General features: G+C 36.0%; 1 protein-coding gene across 1 annotated transcript in view; it reads left to right on the forward strand.

Annotated features, from left to right (window-relative positions):
- LOC102847030 (chromosome unknown open reading frame, human C9orf84) overlaps nucleotides 1-12,896 on the forward strand; it is a 133,616-nt gene extending 120,720 nt beyond the window's left edge. The window contains 4 exon segments of the mRNA XM_006900856.1: nucleotides 3,024-3,155; nucleotides 5,896-6,045; nucleotides 6,633-7,581; nucleotides 12,796-12,896. Coding sequence (XP_006900918.1) covers nucleotides 3,024-3,155; nucleotides 5,896-6,045; nucleotides 6,633-7,581; nucleotides 12,796-12,896 — 1,332 coding nt within the window.
- The last annotated feature ends 1,110 nt before the right edge of the window (nucleotides 12,897-14,006 follow it).

Consider the following 14,006-nt stretch of genomic DNA (forward strand, 5'->3'; position numbering starts at 1 on the left):
TATATATAAACTATTCATTGGGAACCTGTTTTACCATGTACACTTCCACTGAAAATGTAGTAAAGTATTATTTTTAAAATGAAATTGCTATTTGGAGTTAAGATTAACATACATAAACATTTGTGGCATATTTTGAATACATAGTGATTCTAATTATGAATCAAATAAACCAAGATTGAGTACAACAATTTTCTAAATACTGGTAATTACTACTCTAAAGCAAAGCCTTGTTTTTATATGCAGCAATCAAATTTATTATGTAAGCATCCTTTTTAAATATTGCTATTTTTAAATGTTTCTATTTGGTGAGAACCACTGGTTTTAACATAGAAAAAGTGAAATACCGTTTTGTTGTTGTTGTACTGTCGAGTTGGAACCGACCCATAGCTGACCCTCCAGCAGGTTTTCAATAGCAGTTAATCGCATGGAAGAATATTGCCCAGCCATCTCCCACAGAGCAGCTGGTAGATTTGCACTGTGTGTCTTCCAGATTGCAGCCCAGCTTCTAACCACTAGGCCACCAGTGAATTCCACTGCGAATACCTCTCCTTCACTGACCCTCTACCCTTCCTAGTCCCTCTCCAAGGAATATAATACTCTCCTAGCAAGATGCCAAAAGGAGAAAAAGACCTTCAACCAAGTGTATTGACAAGGTGACTGCTGCAGTGGGCTCTTGTGTGTCAGGAAGTGTGAGGATGGCTCAGGACAGGACTAGTTTTAGATCTTTTGTTCATAGGGTCACTATGATTCATACTTGACTCAATGGCACCTAACAACAGCAACAACAAGCAACGTGCCCAAAGTATGTGAGGTGAAGTCTCATTATTCTTGCTTCCAAAGGGCACTACCGTTGCACCCACTCTAAGACATATCTGTTTGTTCTTTTGGCCATCCACAGCATGTTAAGTGCTCTTCTCCAACAACACAGCTCAAAGGCATCAATTCTTCTTCTGTTATCCTTATTCACTATCCAGATCTCAGATACATAGCAAGTGATCAGAAAGAATATTACCTGAATCAGACACATCTTAGTCCTTAAACTAACATCATTACTCCTCACTAATTTGGAGAGTTCCCTAACTGCTGATTTTCCCAATATAATGCATCTTTTTTTTTATGGTGAGAAAAATTTATTATATTTAGAATTAGCCCGCTGGACTCAGTTTAGATGATCCCAATTTTGTTGCCAACATCCAAAGCATCATAATCAGGAGCAAGTCGAACATAGGCCTTCTTCTCTCCATCAGACCTAATCAAAGTGTTGACCTTTAACCACATCAATGTCATAGAGCTTCTTTACAGCTTGTTTAATTTGGTGCTTATTGGCCTTGACATCCACAGTGAACACAAGTGTGTTGTTATCTTCTATCTTCTTCATGGCTGACTCAGTGGTCAGGTGAAATTTGACAATGGCATAGTGGTCAAGCTTGTTTCTCCTGGGGGTGCTCTTCAGGGGATGTTTGGGCTGCCTTCGGAGTCTCAGCGTCTTAGGCCGCCAGAACGTGGGTGACGTGCGGATCTTCTTTTTTTTTTGGCTGTGGACGCCCTTCAGGACTGCCTTCTTGGCCTTCAATGCCTTTGCTTTGGCTTCAGTTTTGGGAGGGGCAGGGGCTTCCTTCTTCGCTTTCGGCGCCATCTTCGTAGGAAGGGTCCAGTATAATGCATCTTAATTTTTGACTGCTGATACCAAAGGTGTTAATTGTGGGTCCAAGCAAGATGAAGCTGTTGACAGGTTCCATCTTCTCTCCATCCATCATGATGTTGTCTTGATACTGAGATGCATACCATACCGAAGGCTTCATTCCTTGATCTTCTGCAACAAGTACTTCAAATCCTTCTCACTTTCAGCAAGCTAGGTTGTATCATCTGCATAATGCAGGTTATTAATGAATCTCCCTCCAATCCTGAAGCCACACTCCTCTTCACAGAGTCCAGCTTCTCGAGTAATTCACTGATAATGAATACAATTTGTGATACTCAAATTGGTACTTCTTCTGATGGAGATGAAATATAATAGCCATTATGTATTAAAATCTTAATAAATGCCAAATGGAAGTTAAAAAAATCCTTTCAAAACTTAATGACTACAAGAAAGTGGATAAAGAAGGAAAGAATTGATTGCCCTCAAAAAGAAAATGTCCTGTATTTCATACAGATATATTAATGATTATATATAAAATGCAGCCTCCTATATGGATTGAAGCTCAAAATCAAGAAAACAAAGATTCTCACCACTGGGCCAATTGGCAACATCAGTATGGAAGGTGAAGAGATTGAGACAGTTAACAGTTTCCATTTACTTGGCTCTACAGTCAACACTCTTGGTAACAGCAGCCAGGAAATCAGGAGACAAATTGCATTGGAAAAGTCAGCTGTGAGGGACCTCTCAAGAGTACTGAATAGCAATGACATCAGGCTGGAGACTAAGGTGCGCCTGATCAGGGCTATCATCTTTGCAGTTATATGCTGTGCATCAGAGAGTTGGACAGTGAATAGGGATGATAGAAAGAGAATTGCCTTTAAGAATTGCTAGAAAGAAAATGCCTTTGAGCTGTGGTGCTGGAGAAGAGTGTTGAATATACCATGGACTGCTAGGAGAACAAACAGGTTTGTCCTGGATAAGGTGAAGCCGGAATGCTCCTTGGAGTCAAGGATTCTGAAGCTTCGTCTGACATACTTTGGGCATATTGCAAGGAGGGACTGGTCCTTGGAGAGGGACTCATGTTTGGCAGAGTGGAGTGGCAGCACAGGAGAGAAAGACCTTCAATGAGATGGATCAATTCTGTGATTGGAGTGCTGGGAATTAGTGCGTTTGAGATGGTTAGGTTGGCACAGAATAGAACAGCATTTAGGGCTCTTGTACATAGGGTCGCTATGAGTCGTAAGTGACTCGATGGCACATAACAACAACTATATATAAAATGCTATTTAAAAGATCAAATCTGGTTTTCCCCTTGAACTATCAATTCTTTTTAATAATTTACTTGCTAATAATTTCTATACTATTAAAATATATATTTTAGCTTATAATTGCACCAGGAATAGAAGAGGCTGCCTTGATAATTCGACAAATTGCTGACTACAATTTAATGAACTCCAAGAGAGATCCTCATGAATGGTTGGATAAATCCTGGCTCAATGTGTCACCTTCTAAGGTTCCTAACTTTATAAATTATGTTTCCTCAAATATATTTGGATGTTCTTTCTAGAAGCATATTTAGCCCTGTAATCAACTAGATACATGTATTCATGTCACTTTCCAGATTCATAGGTATTTTTTAACTTCACATAACAATATTAGTAGGAGCTTTTATAAAGAACATTCATGTTTAGTTTATTATAGTAACTTCAATGTCTATTTTTGTCTGGTTTTGTTTTGGTTTGGTTTGGTTTTTTTATTGAATGTCTAATATTCTTAAAATTACTTTTAGAAAACTATCTAAATTTATTTTTCTTCTCATGGCTATCAAGTTAGAACTGAGTCATAGTTGACCATCTATTGGGTTTCCAAGCCTGTAAATAGAAGATTGCCTATATTATTTCCACTGAGTCACTGTTGGATTCAATCTTCCAGAGGGGTGCAGGCTTTGGTTTTTCAGTGCAGAACCCTATGAACTATGCCATCAGAGCTCCCTTACCTACATTTGAACTTAGAATATCTTGAAAATAATATATTAAAGAACAGCAGAATCATAATTTCATAATTTTTCAGTAATTCAGTTTATATCATGGAAATTGAAAGCCAAGTAAAATATTTATGTTTTAAAGTATAAATGTTTACAAGTTCTCTAAAAATCTAAATATTTATGTTTCCCTTATTTTAAAATAATGAAGACAGTAAAAAAAGAATGATCAAAGTCTTTATGTACTAATATGGAATAATCTTCAAAAATATTGTTAAATGAGCACTGCAATCCCAAAGGTGAGTGGTTCGAGTCCACCAGATACTTTGTTGGAAAAGGATGGACAGTCTCCTGTGCAAATCAAATCTGACTTGATGGCTCACACAACAACAAAAATAAAATAGTCACTAAAGAAAAAGTTTTTAAAAAGACTGTTAAATGAAAAGTGAAGATAGCATAACCCTGTATGCTATACTACTATTAGTGCATAACAAGAAAAATATTATTTATAAGCATTTGTTTGTAAATGAATAAAATGTTTATGAAAAGATACATAAGAAACAGTAACATCAACTTCAGAGAGGAGAAATGGAGGATGAATAATGTGAGAATGAGACTTGTCATTTTATATCTTTTTTTAAAAAAAAATTCACTGTTATCAAGTTGATTGTGACTCATAGTGACCTTCCATTGTGTTTTCTGGGCCATAAATCATTACAGGAGGAGAATGCCCATCTTCATCCTGTAGAGCAGCTGGTGATTTGAACCTCCAGAGATGTGCAGTCTTTTGGTTAGCAGTGAAAAACATAGTACATAGTGGTAAACCACCAGAGCTCCTACTGTATATTTTTTTCAAAAGCAAAAAGTCAAAGTCATTGCTGTTGAGTCAGAACCAACTCAGAGTTCATCCTCCAGTGAGTTTGGGGAGGCTATAAATTGCATGGGAGGAGATAGCCCATCTTTCTCCTACAGAGCCACTGGCAGATTTGAACCCCACGGAAGTGTGGCCCTAGTAACACAGCTCCTCATGGAAGAATTTTCTGTGTATTTTCTAATAACTTTTAATGTTTAACTAACTGATTATTATACACATTAAAAATTATAAAATAAAAATATTCTTAGATGTTACCATAATATTTTGCTATGCCTAAATACCACATAGTACTGTTAGCAAATATGAATGTAATTTATTATTATGCCTATATTTGTGTTCAATTTCCCAACTATCAAAGTAAATCTAGTCTACTAATATTTCATCAAATCAAAGAAGGTTCAAAAGCCAATGTAACATATAAAAAGTAGGGGAGTGGTAATAGTAAAGATGATTGTTTTTTACATCAAGACTTTTATGAAACCTCTTTGAAAACTTTCATTTTGAGACTGTTAAGATCAATTTTTTTCTTGATAGACATTATTCCTAAATTCTTCACAAGGTTTTTGGCATTTTAACAGCCCTTAGATGTTTTCAACATGGTTCATCTTAGTCAAATAGTGATAGTATAGAATTTACAAAGCTAAAGAAATTTCAAACTATATAACTAAGTCTTCTTTCTGAAAGTTTTCTCATCAGAAAATCTATCATGAGATAAACCACATATCAGTTGAAGAACATTAATTGTAACTAATCAATTGGGCAGTGACTAAGGAGGATAGAAGGAGAATTGATGCCTTTGAGCTGTGGTGCTAGAGAAGAGTATTGAGGGTACAATGGACTGCTAGGAAAACAAACAGATTCATCCTGCAAAGGGTCAAACTGGGCGGCTCCTTGGAGGCAAGGATTCTGAGGCTCTGTCTAACATAACTTTGGACATGTTGTAAGAAGGGACTGGTCCTTGGAGAGGGACATCATGCTTGGTAGGGTGGAGGGACAGCTCATGAGGGGAAGGCCCTCTATGAGGCGGATTGATTCAGTGACTGGGGTAATTGGGATGGGTGTATCAGAGACGGTGCGATTGGCACAGTACAGAACAGAGTTTAGGGTTGTTGTACATAGGGTCGCTATGAGTTGCAAGCGACTCGATGGCACATAACAACAACAACAATCAATTGGAATGGAGAGTTAGACTGAATGAAATTTAAGATCTTTTGCAGCTCTTAGTATGTATCTTTATTGCTTAAATAAATGTCTTTCTCTCTTGGCCTTATTTTCTTTCCAGATGTTTCAAAGTCAGTGATAATATTAATGCCAAACATCTTAATATGCTGGAGTGAGTAAAATAAAGTGGATCACTTTCCAAAAACTACTGACATTATTTCACAAACTCTTTCCTAGGAAGAAATGAGCTTGCTTGATTTCCCATGTATTAATCCATTGGTTGCTCAGCTCATGTTAAATAAAGGACCTTCATTGCACTGGATATTAATAGCTACACTTTATCAACTTCAGAATCTCCTACCACAAGTTCCAGAAAAAGTGTTAAAGGTTAGTTATTTGAGATATATCTTTATGTGAAATTATTCCTTTATGTTGATTTCTTTTATACCATAAATGTTTTTTTAAAATAAAGATATCTATATAATTTACTTGAACTAAATGTCATATAGAGTTTAAATTATCTAAAGTGTGTGAGCACACTTTAATACATTTTGAAATGGTTTTGTTCACACTACTATCTAGTTACACATCCTATTCACATGCATTTATGTGACCTCATTCAGTATTTATGCCCTCTAGTTAGAGTTGTAAAGGAGCTACTGGCTTTATTATTAATACAGCAATAATTTATCAAACAAACTATACTAACTAGAATGAAAATTTCTATTATAAGACATTAGAAAAAATAAAAATGACTTTTTCCTTTTAATGAAACCTAGTAATTTTAAAGTATTATTTTAAAAAAAGTATTATTCCATGAGTAAATATAATATCTATGTATGTTCTACCTAAGTAAGATTATATACTTTAATAGAGGTTATACTTACCTTCTTTCATACAGGTAGCTAGATCTATATAAATCTGATTTATATTTACTGACTGATGTTTTTATTATATTTGTGAATCTCTTTTAGCATTTTTATGGCATCACTTCCTTATTCCAGATTAATTCTTCTTCCATAATAAGATCACCTCAAATTTCATCACCTCAGGAAAAGAATTGGACAAATACCTTTACTCTTCAGAATTCAACTCCTGAGTCTTCAGATTATGTCATTCAAGAACATAATGAATCTTACCAGGTTTCAGACTTTGGAGAGACAGTGCAGGAAGAGGGAGAAATTCTTTCTAACTCTCCCATGATGGAATTAAGTGAAATGCCAAACATGTTATCATCTGTGGATTCTTATAGTCAGACAAGTTACTGGAAAGACTCTAGTTATAAACAAAACATAGCACAGAATAATTCCTTTCTAATTAACACAGAATCACAGACAGCAACTTGTCATACCTTTCTAAATCAGATTGATTCAGAGTCTGATATCTTTGGTTTAGGTCTAACTCAAATGGATTGTGAAACCAGTTTATACTCATCACCAAAGTATAGTCATAAGAGAACTGCCCCCAATTTTATAAATTATCAGGAAAAGGAAACACAGAAAGCAAAAGAATTCAGACATAAAAAAGTATCTACTCCTGTATTTTCACGAGAAAGTCCTCAATCTTTTCTTCACTGGAACTTTAATAAAAATGTACGGGAACAGAATCACTCATTAAACTTACAATATGGTGTATGTGACAAATGGCACTCTCAGAAAGGTAATTTATTCACCACTTGGCAAAAATGTTTATCAGATGACTTAGAAGACTTCTCATACAAATGTTCAAATGATGAGACTAAAAAGACTTTTTTGAGAGAATCACCATCTAATCAGCATTTGGATTTATTTTGTTCTTCTAATTCTAATGTAAATGAAAAGGAATTTGATAACTTACATTTCTACCAAAGAACTGGAAAATGTTTAGGACAGAAAAGGTACCCTGAATCTTCGCCTAATATAGGATACAAGGAAGCATGTCCAGGTAACATTATCCAGTAATTACTGAAACTATTCTCAAATTTGAATTTAAAGGATAGAACTGCCTTCAAGTTGAAAATAAAGAGGTTTTCATTTGTCTTAATTACTACATTAAATAACTTTTTAAAATAACATTTTAGTAAAAAAGGAACTCTAAGTTCTAATTTAGACTTTAAAAAAATATATGCAGAGAAAATATACTGTATTTGTATGCAGATAATGCACATGCTATATGCCAAAATGGCTTTACTTCATTTTATCATTTCCACACATTAAATATGTGGGTGCATTACAACAATAAGGTTATATATCAAATCCTTGTGGCTATAAATAGAGTAAGCATTCCGTTTAAGAAATCAAAATACAGAGAACAGCTAAGAAAAGCCAAAGGATAAAGTCAACAAAGATTTGATAGAGATGTTAATGAATTGGAAAATTAACCTTACTAGGACAGAAGTATTTAAAATCTTATTATGTGTCATATACTATCCTAAGCCCTTTATATGAAATGTTTAATGTTAACAATCTCCTAAATAGGCATTACTGTTAGCCCCGTTTGCAGTTGATGGTTTTGAGTTTTCTGAATTCAAAAACTTTAAATAATGATTTTTAACCTATCTAGTTGTTACATCTTTCTTTCTATTTCTTATTTCACTGACAAAATCATCCAGACAAAAATACTAAGTTCTAATGGCCTATACAGTTGATCAGTCATGAAATGTGCAGTGGAGAGGAGGCGGGAGAGTGGGGAAAGAGTTGCTGAATTTTATTTGAACTCTTCTTTACATTAGGAAAAATTAAACAATTTCTCCATTGATTTATTGATGTTGACTATTATATATAGTGGATTAAATGTTGGACTTCCAAACAAAAGATTGTTGGTTAAAACCCACCAGCTGCTCCATAACAGAATGAATCAATCTGTTCCTGTAAAAATTTAGCCCTAGAAACACGTATGTGGCTGTTCTACTCAGTCCCCAATTGATAAGGTCACTGTGAGTAGGAGCAAATGATCTTTGCATTTCTCTGATAAGACTAAATCATTTTTCCCATCTTCACTTTTTTCTTTCTTTGTTTCCTTCTTTTATTTTTTCTTGTTGCATACCATCTAATTGGATCTGACTGGCACAGGAGAATATTGCCTTTCCTTCTTAGATGGAGCATCTGGTGGGTTTGAACCGCATGGCTTCGGGATTGCAGCACAGCTTCTTGCCACTAGGCCACCAGAGCTCCCTTTCCACTATATATTAGTTTTTGTACAGAATTCGTATACATTGTGTATCATTCATGTACATTGTGTTTCACACATTCCTGCATTCACATCGTGTTTCAGACAATCACCACATTTATGCTGAGTGAATGAACTCATTCTCATAGGAACAAATACTGCATAAGACCATAATTGTAAAAGTGGAAGGGTGAATACTAAGATGTGTATAAAAGTTCAAAGGGGGAAGCGGGACAGGATGGCAAAAGTGGGGATGGGAGGAAATCATTACGATAAGAGTTTGGTGAGGAGAGGTGGAGAGGATGATGAAGGAATGAGGAAAGATGCAAGAGGGACCTGAAAAGATGGGGTTTATAGTAGCCATAGATCAACAGTGATTAATTTTATGATTAATTCATTTTTGAGAGATGATTCTCTTAATACATTATGAATATAGTTAATTTTTAAATTCTTTCATATATCTGCCTTTAAATGAAATATGTCTCTTACCAGAGTTTGTTCTTTGGCATATTTTAACATAAAGGTCATGCCAGCTTAATAAAATAAAATTAAATTAAAACTCCTTCATTTTTAAACTCTAGAGCAAATTAAGAATTCCTATTGCTACATATTTTAATATAAAATAGTGTATAAGACAATCTCCACATTTTCCTGAGAAGATCCCAGAAATTATGTTTTTAAACAAATTTTAATATTTAAGCTTTGATATAGGCAGAATAGGCAATTACCTACTTACATATTTTAAGTTACATATGAAATGATTTTTTTATGTTCTTATATTCCATGACAATTTAATTCATATAAGCATGAATCTTTGATGCCAGTATCTTCATTAGCACAGTGGCAACATTTCCCTTATTTACTGTAGGTTTTTCCATTAAGACTTAAAACGTTTTAAAATCCCTATTGATGGAGCCCAAGAAAATTTATCCAAAGCCATTGAGATAACTTGAAGATAATATTTCATTTGTTCTGTAGGTATGTATTTCTGCTCTCAATTACATGATTAGGGAGCTCTAGTGGTGCAGGGAGTTGTGTTGTTAATTCTCTAAAGTGGATCAAATCCACAAAAGGCTTCAAGCAAAAAAGATGGATAGTCTTCTCTCATGAGATCTGCAGTCTTGGAAATTAAGTGGAAGGCCAGCTATGAGTATGTTCGAACTCTATGGCAATGAATTTTGGAATTTTTAACATTTATACTACTTTTAAAACATGCCATTCATCTATTGTAGTTGTTGTTGTTATGTGCCATCGAGTCGTTTCCGACTCATAGCGACCCTATGCACAACAGCTCTAAACCCTGCTCTATCCTGCGCCAACCGCACCGCCTCTGACACACCCAGCCCGATTACCCCAGTCACCGAATCAATCCATCTCATAGAGGGTCTTCCCCTCCTGTGCTGTCCCTCCACCCTCCCAAGCATGATGTCCCTCTCCAAGGACCCGTCCCTCCTGGCAACATGTCCAAAGTATGTCAGACGAAGCCCCAGAATCCTTGCCTCCAAGGAGCAGCTTGGTTTAATCCTCTCCAAGATGGATCTGTTTGTTCTCTTGGAAGTCCATGATATGTTCAGAATTCTTCTCCAGCACCAGAACTCAAAGACATCAATTCTTCTTTTGTCATCCTTAATCATTGTCCAACTCTCAGATGTATAGCAAGCAGTTGAAAAAACCATGGCTTGAATCCAGTACACTTTAGTCTCTAGGCTGACATCACTACTCTTTAGCAGTCTAAAGGGGACTCTGACAGCAGACTTTCCCAAAGTCTTGATTTTTCTGACTCCTGGTGCCAAGAGTGTTGACTGTGGGTCTGAGGAAGATGAAATTTTTAACAATATCAACATTTTATCCATTTTTCATGATACTGACTATTGGCCCAGTTGAGGATCTTTGTTTTCTTAATGTTGAGATGCAATTCATATTGAAGGCTGTAGTCCTTGACCTTCCACAGCAAACGCTTCCAATCCTCCTTGGTGTCGACTAGCAAGGTTGTGTGTGTCATCTGCATAATGCAAGTTGTTGATAAGTCTTCCTCTAATCCTGATGCTACATTCTTCTGAATGATCTATTCCACATATAAATTTAAAAGGTATGGAGAAAGGATACATCCCTGACACATTCCTTGTTGATTTTGAACCATGTGGTGTGTATTTGCTCTGTTTATACACCTGCCTCCTGGTGTAGGTATAAGATTTGCATGAGCACAGTCAAGATTTACCAGTTCACTACTGCTACCAGCTCAGGCTCTCTCATTATTTTACAGAGAGGGACTAGGGTGCTATCATCATTAACATTTCTTATGTTTCATATGATTATTCATATGTATAATAATATTCCTAAATTAGAGTTCAAGATCCATTTTCAAGGCATCCATTTGTAAGTAGATTTTTGACACATAACCAATTACTAAAATTACATAGGTCTTTGGTGAATATAATCACACACTGATTATGTGGACCTAAAGTGAATTATGCCCAATCACATACCATCTTCACAATTTCTCCTGTGTTTAAGGCCCTCATTGCAGTCATCATGTCAGTCCATCTCACTGAGGGTTTTCCTGTCTTGTTTACCCCCTGCTTTTCCAAGCATGTTGTCCTTCTTTAAGAACTGGCCCCTCATGATTCATTGTATGCCCAAAGTATGTGAAACAAAGTCTCGTCATTCTTGACTCTAGGGAGCACTTTGGCTACACTTTTTCCAAGAGATACTTGTTTGGTCTTCTGGCAGTCCATTGTATATTTAGTACTTTTCACCAAAACCACAATTCAAAGGTTTCAATTCCTAAGAATAGCCAAAGCCAAGTGAAAGAAAGCTGTAGTCATGAAACCCACTGCCATTGGGTTGATTCTGAATCATAGCCAACCTTTAAGACAGAATAAAGACGCCCCATAGGATTTCCAACGCTGTAAATCTTTATAAGAGTAAACTGCCACATCCTTCTCCAGTGTCACTGCTGGTAAATTCAAACCACCAAACTTTTGGTTCTCAGCCAAGTGCCCAGCACCAGAGCTCTTCTCAATCAGAAATAGGGAGGGCAAGCTTTAGTAAGTAGGAAAGGGAGGAGAAAAAAGGAGGGGGAGGAAGAAGAAGGAGGAGGATGAGGAGGAGAGGGCAGGAGAAGGGAATGGGGGAGAGGGGAGCTAGGGAGGGAAGGGGGGAAGGGAAACAGAACTGTATATAATCTCATCACACAGAAACCTGCTTTTCCCTACAATATACATATACTGTAGGCCTTTGTTTTAGGCTCAGAATCACTGAGGATGAGCTTGTAATTTGAGTCTAAATGGTGGTTTATTGGAAACCTTTTGGAACCAGGAGTCCTGTCTGAGTTGCTCTCAAATTCATTTTTAATGTTGTTGCAGTTGTTTATTGCCTCGAGCATGACTCATAGTGACCCCATGAACAAAAGACCTGAAGCCTTTCTATTTATCACAGTTTATAGAGTTTCAGACATTTATCAAAGTTCATAGTTTCCAGAGACATGTTGTTTAGGAAACACCACTCATACTTCCATCATTTTTAATAATTTAGTAAATTATTTTACTAAAAAGAGTTTTAACTGAATGGTACCTTAGTATAACTTCATTTCAAAGAAAACTGAAATCCAGACAGATTTAAATATTTGTGCAAGTCATGTGTTTTTCTGTGAGTGTGGTTTTTTCTGATAAATTTTTTCCCCTTTTTTAATTTTTTTTTAAAAAAAATGCCTCCAGATACTCTATGAACTTTGATAAATGTCGATAGTTGTAGAAGGGCTTCAGGCCTTTTGTTCATAGGATCGCTATCAATTGTGCTCCACTCGAAGGGAATCAACAACCACCACCTTAATGTTAAAAATATAATAATTAATTTTTAAATATTCATCAACATCTCACTTTAGAAATGTTAACATTTTATAGGTGACTAAGACAAGGATCTATGTTAACAGATTTAAAAGAAAAAATATTTGCAGTAATAAAACAAGTCTTCTTTTTCTCTTTATAACAGATTTCTTGTACTCCCATCTGCCACAATTCAAAAGGCGACGTCTAACGTATGAAAAAGTCCCCGGGAGAGCTGATGGACAAACTCGCCTAAGGTTTTTTTGAAAGAAAGAAAAATAGTACTGTATGCCACACTAACAAAAATTATTATGATTCCTTCGTTCATTAAATTAAAAACAACTACCTTATTTTTCTGGTTGTTCTCTGTTGATATACTTACTGTTCCAATCATTTTTGGATACTCTTCAGCAGAATCTTGTTTGCATGTGATATTAATGATATTGTTCAATAATTTCCACACTGTCGTATCACCTTTTTTGGAATAGGAACAAATATCGATCTCTTCCAGTCGGTTGACCAAGTGGTTGTCCTCCAGATTTCTTGGTACAACTTGGTGAGCACATCTAAGGCAGCATCTGTTAGCTGAAATGTCAATTGGTATACCAACTATTCCTGGGGCCTTATTTTTTGCCAATTCTTTCAAAGCTGCTTGAACTTCCTACTTCATCACCATAGGCTCTTGCTCATATGTTGTTTCATGAAATTCTTCTGTGTCTGCCAATTCCTTTTGGTATAATGACGACTTTGTATACTGTTTCCATCTTCTTTTAATACTTCCTGGATTATTTAATATTCTGCCCAAAGCATCCTTATGTATTGCAACTTGAAGCTTGAATTTGTTCTACAGTTCCTTGAGCTTAGGAAATGCTGAGTGAGTTCAGCCTATTTGATTTTATGAGTCCAGCTCTTTGCACATTTCATAATAATACTTTGTCTTCCCTTGCTGCCTTTCCCTCTGTTTTGGCTTCTCGGCACTCTAGGGCAATATTCAGAGTCTCTTCTGACATCCATTTTGGTCTTTTCTTCCTCTTCTGTCTTTGTAATGACTTTTTGCACTCTTCCTAGATATTCTTGATTTCCTCCCATAACTCATCTGGTCTTCATTCATTACTGTTCAAGGCCTCAAACCTGTTCCTGAGATGGTTTTGAAATTCAGGTTGGATAGACTCAAGGTCTGTTTTGGTTCCCAAGGATTTTATTTCACTTTCCTTAGTTTCAGCTTGAACTTGCATATGAGTAGTTGGTGGTCTGTCCTACAAGCAGCACGTGGCCTAGTTTTCACAGCTGATAATGAGCTTCTCTAGCGGTTCTTTCCACAGATATAATCAATCTGATTCCTATGCGTACCATCAGGTGAAATCCATGTGTGCAGCC

The sequence above is a fragment of the Elephantulus edwardii genome, unplaced genomic scaffold, assembly GCF_000299155.1.
Source record: "Elephantulus edwardii isolate Elephantulus edwardi_28Jun2011 unplaced genomic scaffold, EleEdw1.0 scaffold00297, whole genome shotgun sequence".
Taxonomy (NCBI): Eukaryota; Metazoa; Chordata; class Mammalia; order Macroscelidea; family Macroscelididae; genus Elephantulus; species Elephantulus edwardii.